Below are 22,214 nucleotides of genomic sequence, written 5' to 3'. Positions count from 1 at the left end.
AGGGCGCCTGCCATCTAGGTGCTCACATTCTAGTGGGAGTTTCTCTAGCCTTTACAAATTTACAAATCCATTGTTCTTTGACAGAGGGCTTGGATGGGTGTTATGCAATTTAGCTTGTCCTCCAAAATAGTTCAGAATGCAAAACCACAGAATGAAGTGTGATGAGATGAACAATGTAGTCTTCTGTGCATTGGAAGGATAAATGGAATGTTGTCTAGACTCTATATACTTTTTCATGCTGTGTAATTACCATAGTGTGTGTTTTATCATAAAACGACTGAAATGTTTCAAAAGTATTTATTGAATTCTCTTGAACTTCCACTAGAGGGTAGTCAAATCCTATTCCTTTATTGAAATTTAACCTATGGAGTTTAAACTGAATTTTCTCTATTGCCTAGTTTATTTTTTATGACCTACTTTAAAAAGACTTCTAGACAGTAGGTTCTGTTAGTTTATAAATAACAAAGTGCTGTAAGAAAATGAATTTGTAGCTTTTAAAAACTCTGACCTAACCTGATATATTACTGTTTTGCTTTCTTCTATACAGAATCTGAGAGAGCATCTGGCAGGGAGACTGTCACAGCTCCGTGTTTCATAAACTAGATTATCTTTTGTCCAGGTTACTTTCTGAGATTAAACCCTTTAAGAAGCACATTAACTCTCTTTAGATACTTTAGTATACTAAACTATCTAAATTGTTTCATAATGACTTTTGTAGGTTAATTCACTTATTACCATACCATCATTACTGGATTACCTTATTAGATAAAAGAGTAATGTAAGCATTTGAAGAATCTTGTGGTCTTTTAGTACCTGGCCTCTGTGACCTATGGATTTGTAGTTAAAGAAGATTCTTTTTGTTCCTTGAGGATAATTATTTTTGTTAGAAAAGTATTCATGAAGTGTGAAATTATTAGGTTTAGCATGCTGCTTCATTTTTCATATATCAGTGGTTACACTACATATAATAATATTTGAAACAAATGGCTCAAAGAAAAATTCCAAACAGAATCGCCCTTCCTCTGGGATAGCCTTCTCACGAAGATTTGTGAAGCTCTTTCCTGCACAGCTGTCAGGCATTCCCAAATGGCTTTTCACAATAAATTCCAGCGATCTTCTCTACTGATCACTAAATGAGACATATGTTGTTGTTACAGTGAGCAAAATGGTGAGATCTGAGCTTCTTATAAAGGTGTATTTGTATCCATGGAGGCCTGCTAGTGTTTTATGTACGTGCATTCTAAGTTTGGTTACCAAATTTACTCATATATGTAACTCATTTTGTCATAGGAAATGAGTAGGTTGTGATAGGGAAATTAATTTATGACCATTAAAACTCAATATAAAATATTCAGAATGTACTTCATATACATGGTTGTAATTATTATTTAAAGAAAATTTTTAAGTTTTTAATGTATAAAGGGAAGAAAATTTATTTTTGTCAATGCAGTTCTCCTATATGTTATTACTAATTTCAGCCTGTTAAGAGTTAAAATGGAAAATTCCCTTTGCTTCTACTGCTTTAATTTACTGATAAAAGGGGCTGGTTTGACACACTAATAACAAAATATCATAATATCTAAGTTCTCTTCCCATTATTAATTTGTTCTTTTACAAAATTTAGCATAAATTAGATGAACATGAATCATAGATTTGCTTTCTTGGTTATTATTTTACTTAGAGTGATACACTCATTCTGCCACCAGAAATCATTCTTAATTCAACAGACTAGGTATTAGGGGATACAAGATGCAAAAATACCGTTGTTACCCTTAAGACTCTTTCTACTTCCTGAAAGAGATGATAGTACACAAGTAGATGTATAATGTCAGTTAGAATGTGAGCCTATATAGGTTCAAAGGTACGCGGAAGCACAGAAGAGGAAGAGAGCTCTGGGGGCAGGAGGGGGCGATAGCACTGACCTGAGCCTGAGAAGGGAGCTCAGGTTGGACAGTGGAGGCTAGCAGGGGTGTCTTGGACAAGCAGGACTATTCTGGGAATAATGAGTCCTGAATCGAAGTCATAGTGAGATTGGAAAAGTAGGTTGTGGCCAGGGGTTGATAGATCCCTGAATGCTAAGCTAAGGAGTTAAACTGGATTCTTCAAGTACTTGCGAACCTTTGAAACTTTTTGCTTATTTTTTATTTTTATTTTTAAATATTTATTGTTAAGGGTATTACAGATGTCCCTCTTCCTCCCCCATTGCCTCCCTCCACCTGGTCCCCACCCGCTTCCCCCGCCCCCTGCCCCAGGCCTTCACCACCCTATTGTCTGTGTCCATAGGTAATGCATATCCTCTCTAATAAAATGGTAATATGCAAATTAACCATCACTCCGCTACATAAGCCACGCCCACCAGTCAAGCCACGCCCACCAGCCAATCAGGGTGAGTATGCAAATTAACCCCAATCCAAGATGGCTACAGCCACAGAGAGCAAGGTTTCCCAGGTAATAGAGTAAGCCAAGCTTTCCATAGCCGTTGCAGGCCTAAGCCTCCACTCAAGCTACAAAGTTTCAATTATAGAAGGTAAACAAATTCAAACAAATGGCGGCAGAATGGAGCTTGAGAGAGCAGGCCAGGGTTGCCGGCAGCAACAGGGGAAGCAAAGCTTTCCGCACACCCTGGCCAGGCTCACCCGCTTAAGGCTACAAAGTTTCAATTGTAGAAGGTGAATTAACTGCCACAGAAATGGCTGCCGCCTGCCCCAGAGGGAGCAGCAGGCTTGGCTCCGCTCCAGGCTACAAAGTTTCAATTGTAGAAGGAAAATAAATCCCAGATACCAGGGCCTCCCCTTGGGTTGCCAGGGGGCGTGGCCGGCCTGCAAACCACCACAGGCCCCTCGCTCAGGCCGCCCGACGCCCCAAGGGAACCCCACCCTGATCCGGGACACCTTTCAGGGCAAACCAGCTGGCCCCCACCCCTGTACCAGGCCTCTATTCTATCTAATAAAAGAGTAATATGCAGATTGATCATCACTGCAACACACAATATAGCTGCCCCCATGTGGTCAAAGATCCTGCCCCCATGTGGACACAAGATGGCCACTACAAGATGGCCAGCAGGAGAGGGCAGTTGGGAGGCACCCGGCCTGCAAGGGAGGGCAGTTGTGAGGGACCAGGCCTGCAAGGGAGGGCAGTTGAGAGGGACCAGGCTTGCAAGGGAGGGCAGTTGGAGGTGATCAACCCTGCAGGAGAGGGCAGTTAGGGGTGACCAGGTTGGCAGAGGAGGGATGTTGGGGGCAAACAGGCTGGCAGGGGAGCAGTTAAGCATCAACCAGGCTGGCAGCGGAGTGGTTAGGGGGTGATCAGGCTGGCAGTCAGAAGCGGTTAGGGGCAATCAGGAAGGCAGGCAGGCAAGCAGTTGGGAGCCAGCAGTCCTGGATTGTGAGAGGGATGTCCGACTGCCCGTTTAGGCCCGATCCCGGGCCTAAACGGGCAGTCGGACATCCCTCCAGGAGTCCCAGATTGGAGAGGGTACAGGCTGGGCTGAGGGACAACCCCCCGCCGTGCACGAATTTCGTGCACCGGGCTTCTAGTATGCATATAAGATCTTTGGTTAATCTCTTCCTGCCCCCATACCTGCTTCCCTCTGAATTTTGTCCTTGGTTTCATGTTTCCATGCCTCTGATTATATTTTATTCATCAGCTTTGTTTTGTTCATTAGTTTTCTTGTTCATTTATTTGGATTTTTACATTCAATTGTTGATAGATACGTATTTATTGCCATTTTATTGTTCATATTTTTTATCTTTTCTTCTCCATCTCTCTTTCCCCTCCTCTCTCCCCCCTCCTCCTCCTCCTCTTCTTCTTCTTCCTCTTCCTCTTCTTAAAGAATACCCTTCAAGTCCTAGCCGGTTTGGCTCAATGGTTAGAGCATTGGCCTGCAGACCAAAGGGTCCCAGGTTCCATTCCAGTCAAGGGTACATACCTTGGTTGCAGGCTCTTTCCTGGCCCAGGACCTGGTTGGGGCTTGTGCAGAAGGCAATCAATTGATGTGTTTCTCTCACATCAATGTTTCTGTCTGTCTTTCCCTCTCTCTTCCACTCTCTCTAAAAATCAATGGAAAAATATCCTCAGGTGAGAATTAAATAAAATAAAAAAGAATACCCTTCAACATTTCATGTGGTACTGATTTGGTGGTGATAAACTCCTTTGCTTTTGCTTGTCTATGAAGCTCTTTATCTGACCTTCAATTCTAAATGATAGCTTTGCCCGGTAGAGTAATCTTGGTTGTAGGTTCTTGCTATTCATCACTGAATATTTCTTGCCACTCCCTTCTGGCCTGCAAAGTTTCTGTTGAGAAATCAGCTGACAGTTATATGGGCACTCCCTTCTAGGTAACTAATTGCTTTTTTCTTGCTGCTTTTAAGATTCTTTCTTTGTCTTTAACCCTTGGCATTTTCATTATGATGTGTCTTGGTGTGAGCTTCTTTGGGTTCCTCTTGTTTGGGACTCTCTGTGCTTTCTGGACTAGTAAGTCTATTTCTTTCACCAGGTAGGGGAATTTTTCTGTCATTATTTCTTCAAATGGATTTTCAATATCTTGCTCTCTCTTCTTCTTCTGGCACCCCCATAATGCAAATGTTGGTACGCTTGAGGTTGTCACACAGGCTCCTTAAACTATCTTCATTTTTTTTTTCTTTTTTTCTTTTTTCTCTTCTGATTGGGTGTTTTTTGCTTCCTCATATTCCAAATCATTGATTTGATTCTCGGAATCCTCTACTCTACTGTTGAATCCCTCTAAATTATTCTTTACTGGAGGCCCAGTGCACGAAATTCATGCATGGGTAGGGTCCCGAGGCCTGGCCAGCGATCAGGGCCGATTGGGGCCTTCCTCCCCCGGCTGCCGGCTGCTGGCCAGAGCCTTCCTTCATTCCACACTTCCCACTAGTGGTCAGCGCACGTCATAGAGAGTGGTCGAACTCCCGGCCAGTCGAACAACTGGTCAGTCGAACTCCCGGGCGGACACTTTGCATATTAGCCTTTTATTATATAGGATGACAGTTAGTGTATGCTTAATATCTCAGTGGTCTTTTTTTATGTCTTTGACATTCTCACTAAGATCCTTGAAAGTCTCACTAAGCCTCTTGAAGCTCTCATTAAGATCCTTGAGTAACCTTATAATCATTGTTTTGAACTCTGTATCCAGTAGCTTGCTTCGTTCCATTTCTTTCATTTGTAACATGTTTCTTTGTCTCCACATTTTGGCTGCTTCCCTGTGTTTGTTTCTGTGTATTAGGTAGAGCTGTTATGTCTCCTGGAATTGGTAGAGTGGTCTTGTGTAATAGGTATCCTATAGGTCCCAGTGGCTCAGACTCCCCAGTCACCTGAGCTGAGCACTGTAGGTGTGCCCCTGTGTGGGCTGTGTGCACAGTCTCGTAGTTGAGCCTTGATTGCTGTTGGTGTCACTGGCAGGAATTGGCCTCCATGCCAATTGGATGTGAGGACCAGCTGCATTTACAATGGAAGAGCTGCTATGCAGGAGATACCCCTATGGAACAAGACTTGCTTCAGTGGGGCTTTGGTACTCACTGAGTCTACCCTTTGAGTGTGTCACTTGTGGATATGTAGAGTTGTAATCTGGTATGGTCTGAAGCTAACCACTGGGTGCACAGGCTCTGGGGCATCCCAGGAGGTGCAAAGTGAGCCACTGCCTGGGAACACCTGGCAGGAGCTACAGAGAGATCTGCAGATGGCGGCTACATATATTGGGCTAGGAAGTGCCCAGGCGAGGCCCAGCTGTGAAGTAAGGCAGGCTGGTGATAGTGCCAGGTCTTGGGCCTTTTATTGACAGGTTTGGGGCACACTGACTCCAGCTACTGCTTATTTAAGGCATTTTAAAGTCTGAAGCCTGAGCCGGGACAGGCCATTCATATGGAAAAGCAGCTGCAAACAATTTGTGTGGGGCTGCAGCTTGGATGGGGCGGGGTCTCAAAGAATCACCAGGGCAGAATAAACAGTGTGGGCCATGCTGATGGAAACTCAGATATGGCTGCCATTGAGCTCTGTGACAAGGGAGGCCCCAGCACAGGAACAATGACCACTGTGAGCACCCCTGCCTAGGAGAAAGCTGCCCCTGAGTTCCTGCCCTAATGCCAGACAATCCAATTCCTCCCCATGTGTCCCTGGATTCCCCCAAAGTTGCTGCCCAGTGGTGCTGGAGCTCAGAGGAAGCAGCACCATGTAAGTTTGTGTGTGGAGCCTTTAAGAGGAACACTTGGGACTCTAGCAGCCTCTGTGTCCCTCAGCCACAATCCCGACTGGTCTTTACAGCCTGCAGTTATGGGACTTCTCTTCCCAGTTCTGGAACCCTAGGCTGGGAGTCTGGTGTGAGGCTGGTATCCCATACAGCCAAGATATCTCTCTTGATTAAAGAAATGCCACACATGGGTGTTGGACCAGCCCATTCCACACCTCCACCGTTCCTACCAGTCTCAGTGTGCTTTCTTCTTTACTTCTTTAGTTGTAGGACCTCCATTCAGCTAGATATCAGGCAGTTCTGAGTGATGTATTTTAGTTGTAATTTTGATGTGGTTGTGGGAGGCAGCAAGTTCCAGCATTTACCTACACCACCATCTTGGTTCTCCCCACTTTGAAACTTTTTAAAGGGGAGAACATAAATATGAATTTGGTGGTAGCAATAAAATGACCACTGTCTATCCCCAGCATTTTTTTAAAATCCTCACCTGAGATTGTTTCTTTCATTAATTCTAGAGAGAGAGAGGAAGTTGGGTGGGGCTGGGAGCGGGAGATGGTGGGGGGAGAAGAGAGAGAGGGAAGGAAAGAGAAATATGTATCGGTTGCCTCCCATACGTCCCCTACCTCCCCCAACCAGAGACACATCTGCAACCTGGGTATGTGCCCTGACTGGGAATCAAACCTGCGACCCTTCCGTGCACCAAATTATGCTCTAACCACTGAGCACACTAGCTAGGGCTAACTGTCCCAAGCATTTTAAATCTAAATTTGCTCTTTGACACAAGAACATGATGCTGTTGGCCTATTCAGAAGGATATGTAGTTTGTTTCTTTCTTTCTTAGTAGTTGGTACTAAACTATTCATATGTTTTCACCTGGTTCACATTTTATTAACAGAAGTGAACTAGGCCGGCAAGTTCAATTTGCACCTAGAACATGAGAATTGACCCGCCAAAAGATTAACTTATTAGAGTTCCTGGCCTCATTAGCTCTGTAATCAACCAACAGAGCTAGACTCTAAATGGAAATTGCCCTCTGTCCAAAAAAAAAAAAAAAAAAAAAAATGGTGGAAAGAATGTATATGTTTTCAAATATAATTGACTCCATTATATATTTTCTTTTTAGAAAAATAATTTGAAATATAATTCCCTTCACTTATAAGAATAAGTGGTCTTAAGTATCAGAACAGAACATAGCCTTGAGTATAATTTACAAGTATATAAGTTTGCCAGAAAAAATGAAAATTTTACTGATATTTTGGTGTGTGAGATGCATAGGTGTCATTTACAACATGATCATTACTGGTCTCAAAATTATTAGTTTTAAATGACTTTCACAAAACTTATTTAACCTATAAAATTTTTCTCTGCATTTTTTATAGTCGGCCATTAATTATTTACTTACTGCCAAGTGCCAAATTAGCTACTTTACATACTTTTCCTTGCTGAACCCTTTAGCCCTTTGCACTCGCTTTTTTCTCGATTCCTTTATTCTACTCGGGATTTAATTTTTTAAATACCCCAGATTTTACAAAGCGCGGCAGTAGAATAAAAAAACTGGAGTTTCTTTTCATATAAACTTATTTATTTGGATTTTTTTATATTTCAAATTATTGATACATTCAAAGAGTATAAAAAGAGCTGCTACCGATGCTAACCGTGTCGAGTCACACTCGACATCCAAGTGCAAAAGGTTAGAAAACTTAGCAAGATGTGTATTGTTAGCTCTCTTTTCAATGAAGAGGTATCTCACCTCACCTCACCTCATCTGTAGGGGGCAGAGCTGGGTTTCCAAGCTTGTGATTCAAACCCTACTCTTAACCAGTCCCCTTTATGCTGAGGATAACCTGCATGATACTAAGTAACATGAAGGCACTGCATAGCTTGAAGGTAAATGGAGTCCATAATAAATTTAATTATTCCAGTTCTTGTCACTAAGCAAAGTGAAATAGCCTTTTAAATAACCTATTAGCTATTAATAGGTTAAACCTGTCAAACCAGTTTTCACAGAATGGGCTCAATATTGCCTCCTCAGTGCCAGTAGTACTACCTTTCAGGCTGAGTCTTCCAGTCTTTTTAACATTTAACATAAAAACAAAAAATCTAAATAGCAACTAGTATAATTGCATCATTTTGTTTGTTTCCCCATATAAACTTGTTATAGACGATTTATGACATTATTAAAAATCTTAGTTACATTTTCAATAGATTAAAATTTAGATTTTGCAAATTGTTTCAGGTTAGCCTAGCTGATATATTAGCTGTTTTATGTGACCCCTGATGATAGATTCAAAACTGTTATGAACTGCATTGTTATCAGCCTTTTCCAGACTTGCCAGTGGTTTATAGTGATACATTAATATGATCAAAGTCAGTATCTAATGTCTTTGAAGAGGAATGCTAAACTACTTGTCATCATATTTTGCTTTTCAGTGAAATTTTATGCCTCTCCCCAATCAATATCTTTAAGCTCTAGACCCTACCAAATGTAAGAGGAAGTTTTATAAGCATAGAGATTTAGTAGAGTTAAAATTTAGGATATTAGAAAATGTGAATGTTTCTGGATTTAATAAATCTTTGGATCAAACAAAGATTAATTAAAAACAGGTCAGAATTTGCATCTCATCAAACCTAAAGTCGCAAGTTAAAATTTGAGGAGTTTGCTTGTAACCTAGATGCTACAAAAGCTATTTTAGAAAGTCATATGAGCTTAGCTGGTGTGGTTCAGTGACTGAGCATTGACCCATGAACCAAGAGGTCACCATTTCGATTCCTGGTCGGGACACATGCCCAGGTTGCTGGCTTGATCCTCAGTAAGGGGTGTTCAGAAGACAGCCAATCGATGTTTCTTTCTCATAGATCTTTCTATCTTTCTATTCCCATCCCTTCCTCTCTCTCTCATATCAGTACAAAAAACAACTTATAAAAAAAAAGGAAAAGAGAGTCATATGAGCCCTAGCCAGGTGGCTCAGGTGGTTTGAGTGTCATCAAAAGGTTACGGGTTCAATTCCTGGAAGGGGCACATACCTAGGTTGCAGGCAGGTTCCATCCCCTGTCAGGGTGCATACAGAAGGCAACTGATGGATGTTTCTCTGTCTCTCTCTGTCTCTCTCTGTCTCTGTCTCTCTCTCTCTCTCTCTCTCTCTCAAATCAACAAAAACATATCCTCAGGTGAGGATTAAAAAACAATTTAGAAAGTCATATGAAAATCCAATGGGTAAATGAAGGAATTTGACACACTGTAATTGTATTGCAGCTACCCAGTGAAACAGACTGGAAAACTGCACAGCCAGTTTCTTCACTGCTGACCCTTGCCCCACTGGAAGGCTGTGACTTCCTGACTTGGGAGTCAGATCTTGTGTTGAGCCTCTCCCACCTTCTCTCTCATCTGTGTTAGATGCCACTCCATGAGTTCCCACAGCACCTCATACCTAGGTCTTTGTGGCTGTGTTGTTATTGAAATATGTCTACTCTCTATTTTAAGCTCTTTGAGTACAAGGACACTGGAATACAAAGATGAAAAGACAGTCCTTGTACTCAAGGTAAATTGCCATGATGCTGTTTGAGTTCTAAAATCGTTGACCTCTAAAACTTTTCTGTTTAAGAAAACCAGTCCTCACCCCTATAACTGTGAGGTCTTGGTTTATTTAGCACCCTATCAATTAGAAATCATTGTAGTGTACTGTATGAGGGATTCAGTTCTTATTCCTGACTGCCTTTCCCTAGCTAGGTGACCTTGGGCAATGTGCTGAAATAATTTCTGCACGTTTTAGTTTTGAATTTTTTAAGTGAAGGATTTGACTAGATGATCTCCATGTTTCAATAAAGCTGCAAAGCTTTGTGGCCTAAAGGCAAATTAGAGTAGCAAAAGACTAATTGGTGGACAGAGCTGAGTGTCTTCCAATCAACACTGAGTATGTTTACTGAGTATTTGTTCGTCTCTACAGTTCCCTGAAGACTTGTTATATGATATGATGGGGCAAAACAAATACTAAAGTAATGAAATCTCAAATATTACATTATGTTCAGTATAATTTGTGTTATATTTTGCTGTGTTCTCATTATTTGAAATTGATTATTCATGTGTGGTTGGTATATAGGATAATTATGATATAATTTTAGATTAATCAAGATACTGTTTCCTCATCATCCTGGTTAATAGAGTGTTATGGAAAGTTATATCTTAAAAATATTTGAAATATAAAAATATACTCAAAAAAGATAATTTGAAGTATGTTTTAATGTTGGTCAGTGTATTTTATTTTGCTTCAAGAAAGTTTAATAAGTAATATTAAGTAAATGCAAAACAATAGCAACAGTTTAAACTTAACTTTTGGATACTTTTCTCAATAACTGAGGATTCCGATTTTTAACGTTTGTTCTTTTGATTTTATATCTTTTCAGTGCATTTAGAAACTAGTTTTGAGGAGGTAGAAAACCACCTGCTGAATCTGGAAGATTTATGTGCACAGTGTGAATTAGAAAGATGCAAACACACGCAGTCCCAACAACTGGAAAATTACAAGAAAAATAAGAGGTGAGTTTGAAAAATGGCCACAATATTAATTTTCAATCTCAGTTTTTTACAGTACTTTACATGCTATTCTTTATAAGTTTGGACTGCTAAAAAATGTTTCAAACATAAATCTTATTAATAAGCTTTCCAAAACAGGATATTTATATTTTTTGGTACCATTCATTATCTGTTGCCATTTTATGAAGATGAATTCTACAAACAGGATAGAGTGAAAAATGGAGGGGAGCAGAATAGTGGACAAAGCTTTCTAAGAAATTGTTGCCTTGACTTTGTTTTTCCCAAGTGGCTAATGCTTGAGCTGCTTTCCCCCCTTTTCTTTCTTTTCTCCTTTTTTTATTACCAAAGAAGGAGGAAAGGAATCTGAACCCAGGCTGTGGACAGGAGCTAGATGGGTTTGAATCTCAATCTTATCACATACTGGCTGTGAGACCTTAGGCAAATTATTTCATCTGTTTTAGCTTCAGTATCTCCAGTTTATAGTAGTGAGGATAATAATGTACCCGCCTCACAGAGTTGTTGTGGGGATTAAATGAGATAATTGTTATCAAATGCAATAAGTGCTTTGTAAGTGAAAGTTATTATAGGGATTATTATCACTAGGCTGACCTGAACAGGAAAGGGAAGAGAGGTCTAAGGGTAATAGCCTGCTGAACTAACTGTGGCATGCCAACTTGTACAGTGACATTGTGGGAAGAGTTGGAAGGTGCAGAATGGGTCCTCTGAAGTCCATGGGGAGATCCACAGTAGCTGGTGAGGGTGCCTGAGATTGTCATCTGGGCAGAGCAGGAAGTAGAGGAGGGTTAATAGATGAAAGAAAACAAAAGCCATGAGATTGGAGTCCTGCTGGGGCTGAAGAGCAAATTTGGTGGGAGCGGAAGAGGACAGGTTTGGCAGAGTATACTTTTGATTTTAAGATGATTGGTAGATTGGGTAGTTCTGGATCTAGAGTGTGGCAGTAGGAAGAGTGGATTGCTGGCAGGAAGTGCTGGTTACTGGCATATAAGAGGTAAAAAAAAAGTGAAATTAAGCCCTGGCCAGGTGGCTCAGTTGGTTGGAGTGTTGTCCTTGCACCTAAGGTTGAGAGTTCAATTTCCAGTCAGGCACATACCTAGGTTGTGGGTTTGATCCCCGGTCCCCAGTCGGGGTGGGTATGGGAGGCAACCAATCAATGTTTCTGTCTCACATTTCTACCTTCCCCCCTCCCTCCACCCCTTCCTCTCTCCCTCTATCCTCCTCTCCTCTTCTCTCCCTCTCTCTCTTTCCCTCTTTCTCTAAAATCAAAAAACACATCCTTGGGTGAGGATTAAAAACATTTAAAAATTTTTAAAAAGTGAAGCTAAAATGTAGGTATTGTGGATTATCACAGTGATAAAATATCTAGAATAATGCCAAGGGGGTAGAGATGAAAACTGAATATTTTGAAATTCTCAGTCAGGTCCATGTGTCCCTAGGGCTGGGTCTTACTAGTAAATGTTAATGAGTCATAAGAATCACCTGGAAAGAATGTTTAAAATGCAGATTCCTTCCCTAGCTGGTTTGGCACAGTGGATAGAGCATCAGCCTTTGGACTGAAGGGTCCCGGTTTCAATTCTGGTCAAGGGCATGTGGGCACATGCTCGGGTTGCAGGGTTGCAGGCTCGATCCCCAGTGGCGGGCAAGCAGGAGGCAGCCGATCAATGATTCTCATCATTGATATTTCTATCTCTCTCTCCCTCTCTCTTCTTCTCTGAAATCAATAAAAACATATTAAAAATAAAATAATAATATAATATAAAATGCAGATTCCTGAGATTCATCATTGGGGAGTTAATTCTCATAGCATCTTTATAAAATAAATATCAATAAATCCCAAAGTATTTTACATTCAATTGTTTACTAAGATATTAGACATGTGACTTAAATTGAAGTCATATTTTTATCCTGAAATGATTACTACTAATTTAATTCAAAAGTATTAACAGAAATATAATTGGCTTTGGTTATTGTGAAAAGTCCTTGCAGATCTAAGCCAGAATTTCTTCTCAGCCACTTGCTACCTGTATGACCTTTTGCAAATGACCTGTCTTTGGCTTTTTTATCTGTAAAATAGAGATAATGATACTGTCTTAGAGGATTATGGAAGATAGGAGACAGGTGTTGTGTTTTGTTTTTTTTAAAGGCCAAATAAAAGCAGGCCCATTATCTCACAGAATCAATGGTAATTCTCAATTCTAGTTAATTTGCCTTTCTAAACACAAATAGTAGAAATACTGAATATGAAACATTGCTTAATAACATTTATAAACTATAATCTTTCTGAAATGCTTAACTTATTTTATTCACCATGTAAAAGGATGAAGTATCTTCCTTCTTTTTAAAATATGTTTTTATTGATTTTAGAGAGACAGGAAGTGAGAGGGAGAGAGAGAAAAAAACATGGATCAGAAAGAGAATCATTAACTAGCTGCCTCCTGTACACCCTCCACCAGGGATCAAGCCTGCAACCTGGGCATATGCCCTGACTAGAAATCGAACCGGTGACCTCTTGGTTCATGGGATGATGTTCAACCAACTGAGCCACATCGGCCAGGGTTGAAATATCTTTTTCAAAGTTACCTTTTGGAAGAAATTTATTCAGTTAAGCTACACACATGTATCAATACATATATTTGTCTAATTAATAATTGGTTGCAGTAGAAATAATTTGAGTTGACAACACTGAGAAAGAGCAGTTTTATTCAGTCAAATGTAGATCAAAGAGTATCTTTTAAGTAGTAAATCTTGTACAACATTTACTATTCAAAGATGTCTTATTTACATTTTTTAAAATATATTTTTATTAACTTTTTACAGAGAGGAAGGGAGAGGGATAGAGAGTTAGAAACATCGATTAGAGAGAAACATCAATCAGCTGCCTCCTGCATGCCCCCTACTGGGGATCGAGCCTGCAACCAAGGTACATGCCCTTGACTGGAATCGAACCTGGGACTTTTCAGTCCATGGCCCAACGCTCTATCCACTGAGCCAAACCAGTCAGGGCTTATTTACATATTAAGCTCTTTCTTATTTACTTCTACTCAATCTTTAGGTATCAAAACTGGGAATATGGTGAAGGTTAGTGCAATGACACCAAATTAGTTTTGCTTGATACAGAACTTCATTATCTTCACTGAAGCCCTAAAATGATAATAAAGAACTTTTTAAAAGTTATAATTCACAAGAACAAAAAGACCAGAAGAGGCAATGCCATCCACATTTTGGAGCAGAGAAGGTAGATGATGAGTGAAAGCTGACTTAGCAGAGCCAAGGAGGCTGAAGGCTGAGCTGAGACTCAGGTACCTGCACAGGGGAATAGGGCATGAAGCATGTTGATGTGTCCCTCAGAACTCCAGAAAGGCTCAGCATTTGAAGGCACCATAAGCCTCAGAAGGTAAAAGGTGTTAAAAGTACATATATGAAGAAGTTAGACCTCTTGATCTTTTGCTCAGCCACATGATTACCTGAACCCCAGCTCATTAGATGATGTTAGGTAGCACCCAAGAGGTTCCAGATTTGAGGAGTCTGGACACAATTTTAGGGAAGATTGAGCTACTACTATCTTATATAATAAAAGCCTAGGTGGCGTTGCGTGATGTCTTTGCATGACATCATCACAAGATGGCTGTCTAAGATGGCCACCCTCATGTCGTCACAAGATTGCTGCCACAAGATGGCTGTCACAAGATGGCCACTACAAGATGGTCACCACAAGATGGCCAGCAGGGGAGGGCAGTTGTGGGTGATCAGGCCAGCAGGAGAGGGCAGTTTGGGGCAAGATCAGGCCTGCAGGGGAGGCCAATTGGGGGCAAGATCAGGCTGGCAGGGGAGGGCAGTTGGGTGTGACCAGGCCAGCAGGGGAGGGCAGTTTGGGGCAACTAGGCCTGCAGGGGAGGGCAGTTGGAGGGGAGGGCAGTTGGGGGCGAGATCAAGCAGGCAGGGGAGGGCAATTCGGGGCAAGATCAGGCCACCAGGGGAGGTTAGTTGGGGGCGAGATCAGGCCGGCAGGGGAGGGCATTTGGGGGTGATTGGGCTGACAGGGAGGGCAGTTGTGGGCGATCGGGCTGGCAGAGGAGGGCAGTTGGAGGCTATCAGGTTGGCAGGGGAGTGGTTAGGGGGTGATCAGGCTGGCAGGCAGAAGTGGTTAGGGGCAATCAGGCAGGCAACAGGTGAGCAGTTAGGAGCCAGCGGTCCCGGATTGTGAGAGGGATGTCCGACTGCCAAGGGATCAGGCCTAAACCGGCAGTTGGACATCCCCTGAGGGGTCCCAGATTGGAGAGGGTACAGGCCGGGCTGAGGGACACCCCCCCCTCCGTGTACGAATTTCATGCACTGGGCCTCTAGTATTGAAAATAAAGGAATTAACTGAAAGTCTACATATTAAACAGTGAGGGTCTTTAGGCCTCTTTCATTCTGACAATTCTGGCAGCCAAACTTAAATTTTCTATGCAAAATATTGGAGGCCTCATCTGAGTAACTGACCAACCTCAGAGAAAAAACCTGTAGGTAAGGACATTTGGGGAGTTCTCTGATGAAACAGCTGGGTCTGCATCTTAACATCTTCTGATGATGAGCCCTACACCTCTGCACATGACTTCTAATCAACTTTTTGGTGCCTCATTCTCAAATAGAATGGATAGCTAATTTATTAAAGGGATAATACAGAAAAATTGTTTAGAATGGAAGGATATGAGTTTGAAAGGGCCTACTAAGTACTTGGAAAAATTAGAGGATAAAGAGCCATTGTTAATACATAATTTTATAAATTTATACTCTAAATAAAGATTAAAAAAAGCCTTTATTAAGGTCTTATATTAATTATTAGAAATCAAAAGAACTTCAACTTTTTTGGAAACACTGGAAGTTGAAAATAGTTTTCACTTTATCTTACTTTATATATACTTAGCAAAATTTTCATCAAGTGTGAGGAAATAGTCATTTCCTGGCATACAAAGGCTCAAATTTAGCTCATGTGCACACTGCCAGGAAACTGCTGGAGGATGTGCGCTCTACACAAAGGAGAAAACCAAGAAGGAAGGATGAACACAAAAAAGAGGTGACTTGCCCTAAGAGGATCCATCCAATTTAGAAAAGAAGCAAAGGGACTTCTCAGAACCTGATGGAGAGAAATTTCAGCAGGTTGGAGAGCATCAGACTGAAGCAGGAGACTCTTCTGGACGATTCCATGAGCAGTGTTTTTGGGGGATGGGGAGGAATGAAGCTAATAGATTGTCTGATCTGCTTGACCATATTGAGAGGAGTTTTATAAGCTCTGATGGAGAGCTTGATGATGAATTAGTGATAAGTATGTTTTTTAAAAACTGAGCAAACAAGGCAACTATTAACACTAAAGGAAAACACAGTTTTATAAGAAGAAACTAGAGTCCGGTGCAGAAAATCGTGCACAGGTGGGGTCTGGCCGGCCCATCCCAATGGGGGCCCATCAGGCCGGGCCAGCAGGGGGGAGGGGCTGTGGGTAGTTGGCCGGCCGGCCTCACCCCAGATCGGAGTGTTGGGGCCAATCGGAGGCGGGACCAGCTGGGGGGAGAGGCTGGGGGCAGTTGGCTGGCTGTCCCTGCCCCCGATCAGGGTTTTGGGGACTGATGGAGGCCTGGATCAGGCTGGTTGGCTGCTGCAGTGCGCATCATAGCCACCAGTCATTCTGGTTGTGCCACTGTTCCAGTTGATGGGCTTTTATATATATAGATATACTACATGGTTCAGTTATAAACAATGTTTATATAACTTTGTAATAATTAAATGTATAATATGGATTTAAGCCACAATACAATATTACTTATTGGGAAGATGAGGAAATCTTTCAATATGAAATGGACCAAAATAAATAGAAAATAAACTAATAATATATATTATCTCATTTTCCACAGCAGGAAATCAGTGAGTAATATTTAAAATAGAAAAAATGAATAAATATTAGTATTGGAATATTATTTAGAAATAATGGAGGTAAATACCAGGAAAAATAATTGAAAGAATTGGATGTGGCTGCTTGTGAAAGAACAGAAAGGTGGAGAGATCTGGGGCAAGGGACTAATCTTCATCATAAACAAACCCTTGTGGTACTATTTGAGTTAAGGAATGCACATGTGATATTTTTGATAAACATAAAATTGAATTAAAATTTTTTTATTAGCTGCAACATTCCCTGAAGTGTTTCACATGGAATACTAGACTGAGAAAATAGCCACTGATAAAAATTCCATGATCAATTAAGTTTCAGAAACACTTTGCCCTGTATTTGCCTCAGGGAGGCAATACATCTCAGTGTATTAAGGCATCTGAAAATGTCTGTAGTAAAGAAATTTGTTTGACTCAGTATTTCACAACTTACTTGCTTAAAGATCCAATTTGCATATAATACATATTAAAATTCTTTGACTTGATATTCTATATAACACCATTTGATAAATGTTCAAATATTGTTACCAAAAATTAAACTTTTTGTTATCTGACCCATAAGAGAAGAGTTTCTTAAAAAATAAACCTCCTTCATTTTTAAAAAGATGCCCTGCAAACTAAATGAATGATTTTTTCTTTTCTCACTCTGAGAAGATAATACATAAACAAAAGGTTGGCTGTGTGAGTGTGTGAGTGTGTGAGTGTGTGTGTGTGTGTGTGTGTGTGTGTGTGCACATTCGCGCATGTGTACAATGTGTGCACCTCTGTAGCTTTCCAGAAAATCTTTGCAGACATCTGGATGGGGTGGAGAGAATGGAGAACAAATGATAATTTTTCACACACCTCCAATGCGAATAGGCTCCAGTGCATTTTCTTATCCATCAGAGCCTGTAGAATGGGCAGAGCAGCAATTATTAGAGTTGAGGAGGTGATTGAGTTACATGAAATAAACTGGCTGTTTAGGATCCAGCATCAGAACCAAATATTCAGACCCCTTGAACTTATCTTTTCTTGACTCTTGAGTTGAAACAAATTGAATCAGTCCCAGATGTTGATATCAATGCATTCTCCATTGTGTACGGAGAAATGATATTTTGTCATACGTTTGATGGGTGTTCCCAGCATAGACAATAGATTCCTACCTCCTACAAAAGGTGGGATATGACCAATTCCCAACAGTAATGGTGGCTTATAATGACAGGGATTCTCACAGTGGGCAGAGGGAGACATACAGCTTTATGTATGTTCCTAGGGAAGAGTCCAATAGCACTGTCTACTCTTGAAAAACATTTGAATAGATGGTTTAAACCATTTCTTCATTGAAGGGCCTCCTTCAGCTGGTTATCTAATGAAAGTGACATACATTAAACATAGAGTTGTAGGGGGAGAATACCTACAAATAGCTTTTGTAATAACTCTTGTGCATATAAAGTGATATCACTATTACCAGTACCTTTTGTGGACTGGCATAGACACTGCCTTGATGAAACATAAAACACAAAACAGTGATAGAACTCCAGGATCCATTGCATAAGCTTTCATAAGCAATAGGAAATGCATTTTTCATCAGGTAGGAAGAGTTAATATTTAGTATATGAACCAAAATAAAGAACTTAAAACCATTTACATGGGTTTGCCTAGCTAGCAGTTAGAAATATGGACTTGAGATTTGGGAGTCGGCTCACATTTTTAATCACAGGGTGTGGGAGAATGTAGATGATAAGTGTGTAATTTATAAAGGATAATTTCAGATAATTATATAGGCTTTGAAGAGAATAAAGCTGAATAATGTTATAGTGGTAAGGTTGGGAGAGGTGTCTAGGGTGAGCTTTGACTAGGGTGAGCAGGGAAGGCCCTTCTGAGGAAATACATGAGAACTAAGACCTGGAGAAGAAGCCATATAAGGATCTAGGATTATACAGTTCCAAGCAGAAGGAGCAATAGGTGCAAAGGCCCTGAATCTTGAACAATAGATAAGTTCAGGAGAATGAAGATGTAGAGTTAAAAAAGAAATGTAGAATCTCAACCTTCTAAATTTTTCCACTATTGCCATAATATTCCTCAGAATGTTTATTGAAATTCTCTCACAATAAGTAATTATACTGTACTTAAATCAGACATAAATGTATAATTTAATGAAAGTATTTATTTCCAAACTTCCAGATCCTTCATTTTCCCCTTCTGTATGCAGCATATTATCAGATTTTTTTCTGAAAATAGCTGCATCTTAAAGAACAGTGTGATTTTAGTAGTTCTGCTTAATTATAAATGACTCATAATTTTAACACAGTCTTTCATTGGACTTGAAATCAGGTTAGGGGCATATTAAATCTAGAAACATTGTCACTGATTCACTTGGACTTTGAAAGATAATCGCTATCTCTTAGAAACTCTGTCATCTAAGTGGGGGTCACTGCTTCTATTGATGAGATTTAGTGCTCATGCATATTTTGAGAAAGTCATTATTCTTTTTGCTTTATGTGTTACAGCTAATGTTAGGAACATGCTCTTTGTGTTTATGTTTAATTTTTGGTCACATAGATTATAGATAAGTTTAGAGAGGCATTTAAAGCAAAGCATACAGATTTATTTGAGGTCTCATGGCATAGCTTTAGCAGTATTTGACCAGTTTGTGTTCTAGAGAATAACCTGCCAAAGTCCTGAGCTTCAAGAAATGACTGTCTAAGCCAGGGGTGGGAAACCTTTTTTCTGCCAAGGGCCATTTTGGATATTTTATAACATCATTCTCAGGCCTTACAAAATTATCAACTTAAAAATTAGCCTGCTAGCCCGGCTGGGATGGCTCAGTGGTTGAGCATTGACCTATGGAACAGGAGGTCATGGTTCGATTCCTGATCAGGGCACATGCCTGGATTGTGGGCTTAATCCCCAGTGGGGGTGTGCTGGATGCAGGCAATCAGTGATTCTCTCTCATCATTGATGTTTCTATCTCTCTCTCCCTCTCCTTTCCTCTCTGAAATCAATAAAAATATTTTTTAAAAGGCCTGCTAAGTTTGGTCAAACATTTAATTAAGTTACCCCAATACCTTGGCAAGGCCAGACCAAATGATTTCACAGGCCTTCTATGGCCCAAGGACCAGATATTTTCCACCCCTGGTCTAAACTAAGCTAGACAAGTAGTGGGCCATAGGTCTGACCTGTACTTCCCCTTCAGAAAGTTGGGGAGGATGGTGCTAGAGAGGCTTGGCGGGAGTGTGGCACATAGACCTGGCTTGAACAGAAGAAACCAATGGCATTCTCCAGGGTGAAGATGCTTTTGGATCCAGAAGTGGAGTTCCAGAGCACCTCATCCAAGGGAGAGAAGGAAAGACAGTAATTAGGTTCTTCAATGGAGGACTGTTCTGCAAAGTGGATCAGGAGAACTTTACCTCAGACAGTGCTTTTACAAAAAGCAGACTTCTCTATCTGCCTAAGATGGTGTAACAGGGACTAGATTTACTCTCCCACCTGATGCAACCTAAACCAGACAAAATATCTGAAGTAACACTTTTTAAGACATTCAATGTTGGGCAATGGAGTCAAGTGAGCCTTGCTAGACAGGAAACAAATGAGGTGAACCCTGTGATTGCTCCAGTATTCTGCCTTGATAAAGTTTCCCAGCTACAGTGTAGCGAGGCGGGGAACTCAGGAAGAGCCTGGTAGATCCTCTGAGTTGAAGAGACAGAGTTGAGAGTCTGGGAAAACCAAGGCAGTTGGAGGACACAGGACACAGTGCCAGAGGGAAGAGTGGTGCCCAGAGAGAATCGCAGAAGTTTGCAGAGGGTTTCCTGGAATATTCAGCAGAGTACTGATCATGTGTGTGAGGACACTACCTGAGGCAGGAGGGGGGAAAAAAACATCAAAAAGGATTAGTAAATAGTGCCTGGTGTCTCCACAGTGAAAAGTTGAAAAGTTTCATGTCATGTTTTATTTATGAGCAGTTATATCCATATACTGATATCAATGGGGGGAGGGGGAAATAAATGGTAATGGAAAAAATAAAATAAAATAGAGAATAACCATTCTAAAAAAAAACAAAAATTATGTTCTAGCTTAATTGTTAAAAAATAATAAATGTTTCTCTAATTCATTTACTGAACTTTTCCTCCCAGTTGTGTAAATGCCATTCTAAATATTCGGGTTCATAAAGTTATGTTTTTGTTTTTAATAGAGATGATAAAAATCTATAATGCATAGTTGCAGTTGAGAGTTGTCAAGACAAGATATAGCATTCTCGAGAAAGGTTTATTGAAATTCAGCAAAACATAATTATGATTATCTTGGATTTTAGAAAAAGATAATCTTTTTTCTGAAGATAGATTGGTGATAACTTGTACATTATACTTACAGAGTGTGTCATAACTTTTAATATCTTAGAATCAGTTTATTAAATTTGGAATAATATTTTATGTTGTGAATGACCCAATACCACTTTGAAGTTTATGTTTACTCATTGGTTACTATTTTTTCAGAGATGCTTTCAAATGTTTTAAATCAGTTACTTTAGTCTTCAGGTGAGCATAGCTAAAACCGTGGCATGACCTTTTGCCTTTCTCTCTTTTCTGGCATTTTTGAAGGAGTCTAGAAATGGGACAGGCAGAGACATACTTAGTTGTCTGCCCTACCTGTTCTGACATCAGTGGCAGAAAAGATTATGGGAAACTCAACAAGAAAATGAGGTGCTTCTCCTTCTTAAACAATTAAGTCTGTCCTCAAGGTTATATTAGCCCAGTTTTACTGCGGCTAATAAATGGTCTCTTTCCTTGCCTTCCTTCTACCATTTTTAGTGTTTAGTTCTGGGTCAGAAAATTGGCACTTAATTGTCTCAAAGGGCATGCACTACTTTGCTACTGGAGAGGTTTGGTACTGGATTTCAAAGAGGGACGTTGCCTCCCACAGTGACCAACATTTTTCTTTCTCTCTGGGAGTTTCATGTCATGTTTTATTTATGACCAGTTATATCAATATACTGGTATCAAAGAAGTGCATTATTGTCATATAAAATAACATATAACTTATTTGATGAAGAGAAAATAGAAATTGTTATATAGCTATCTAGGATTAATTCAGTTAGATGAGAACTTATCAGTTGAAATCAATATTTTGTGCTTATACATGGATTTTAATAAGTTGAAAAGTATCCTTTAAAATTATAAATAAATAATGGGCTAACTCAAGGAAAGTTAAAACACTATTTTACTTCATAAATGAACTTTTAAAAAAGATTTATCTATGCAAATGAACAGACAGCACACTAAAGTTAAAATACTGTTAATAGAAAAGATTGTATAACATGAAGACATTGATAAAAACTGACTCCATGATGTACTTTAAATATTTAATCTATATTTTTTTCTTAGTGTTTAGGTAGCTAAGTACATTGACAAATCAATCCTTACTTGCCTAACCTCTTGAAACTGTCTGTTCTTGACTTCTGTAACACTAGTATGCTAAAATTTCTTCTCTGCCTTAGGTTAGTTTTTATTTTCCATTGTAGATGCTTTACTGTTGGTATTCTCTAGGATTCTGTTGTTGGTTATCACCCCC

The 22,214-nt window shown here is 40.1% G+C and overlaps 1 protein-coding gene across 1 annotated transcript in view; it reads left to right on the top strand.

Moving 5' to 3' along the window:
* The window catches only part of DTNBP1 (dystrobrevin binding protein 1), a 152,199-nt gene that overhangs the window by 46,462 nt on the left and 83,523 nt on the right, over positions 1 to 22,214 (top strand). The window contains exon 6 of the mRNA XM_079776853.1: positions 10,601 to 10,733. Coding sequence (XP_079632979.1) covers positions 10,601 to 10,733 — 133 coding nt within the window. The remainder of the gene's footprint in view (positions 1 to 10,600; positions 10,734 to 22,214) is intronic.

The sequence above is a fragment of the Cnephaeus nilssonii genome, assembly GCF_951640355.1.
Source record: "Cnephaeus nilssonii genome assembly, chromosome: 7".
Lineage (NCBI taxonomy): Eukaryota > Metazoa > Chordata > Mammalia > Chiroptera > Vespertilionidae > Cnephaeus > Cnephaeus nilssonii.
This window is presented reverse-complemented; position numbering and strand designations above follow the sequence as displayed.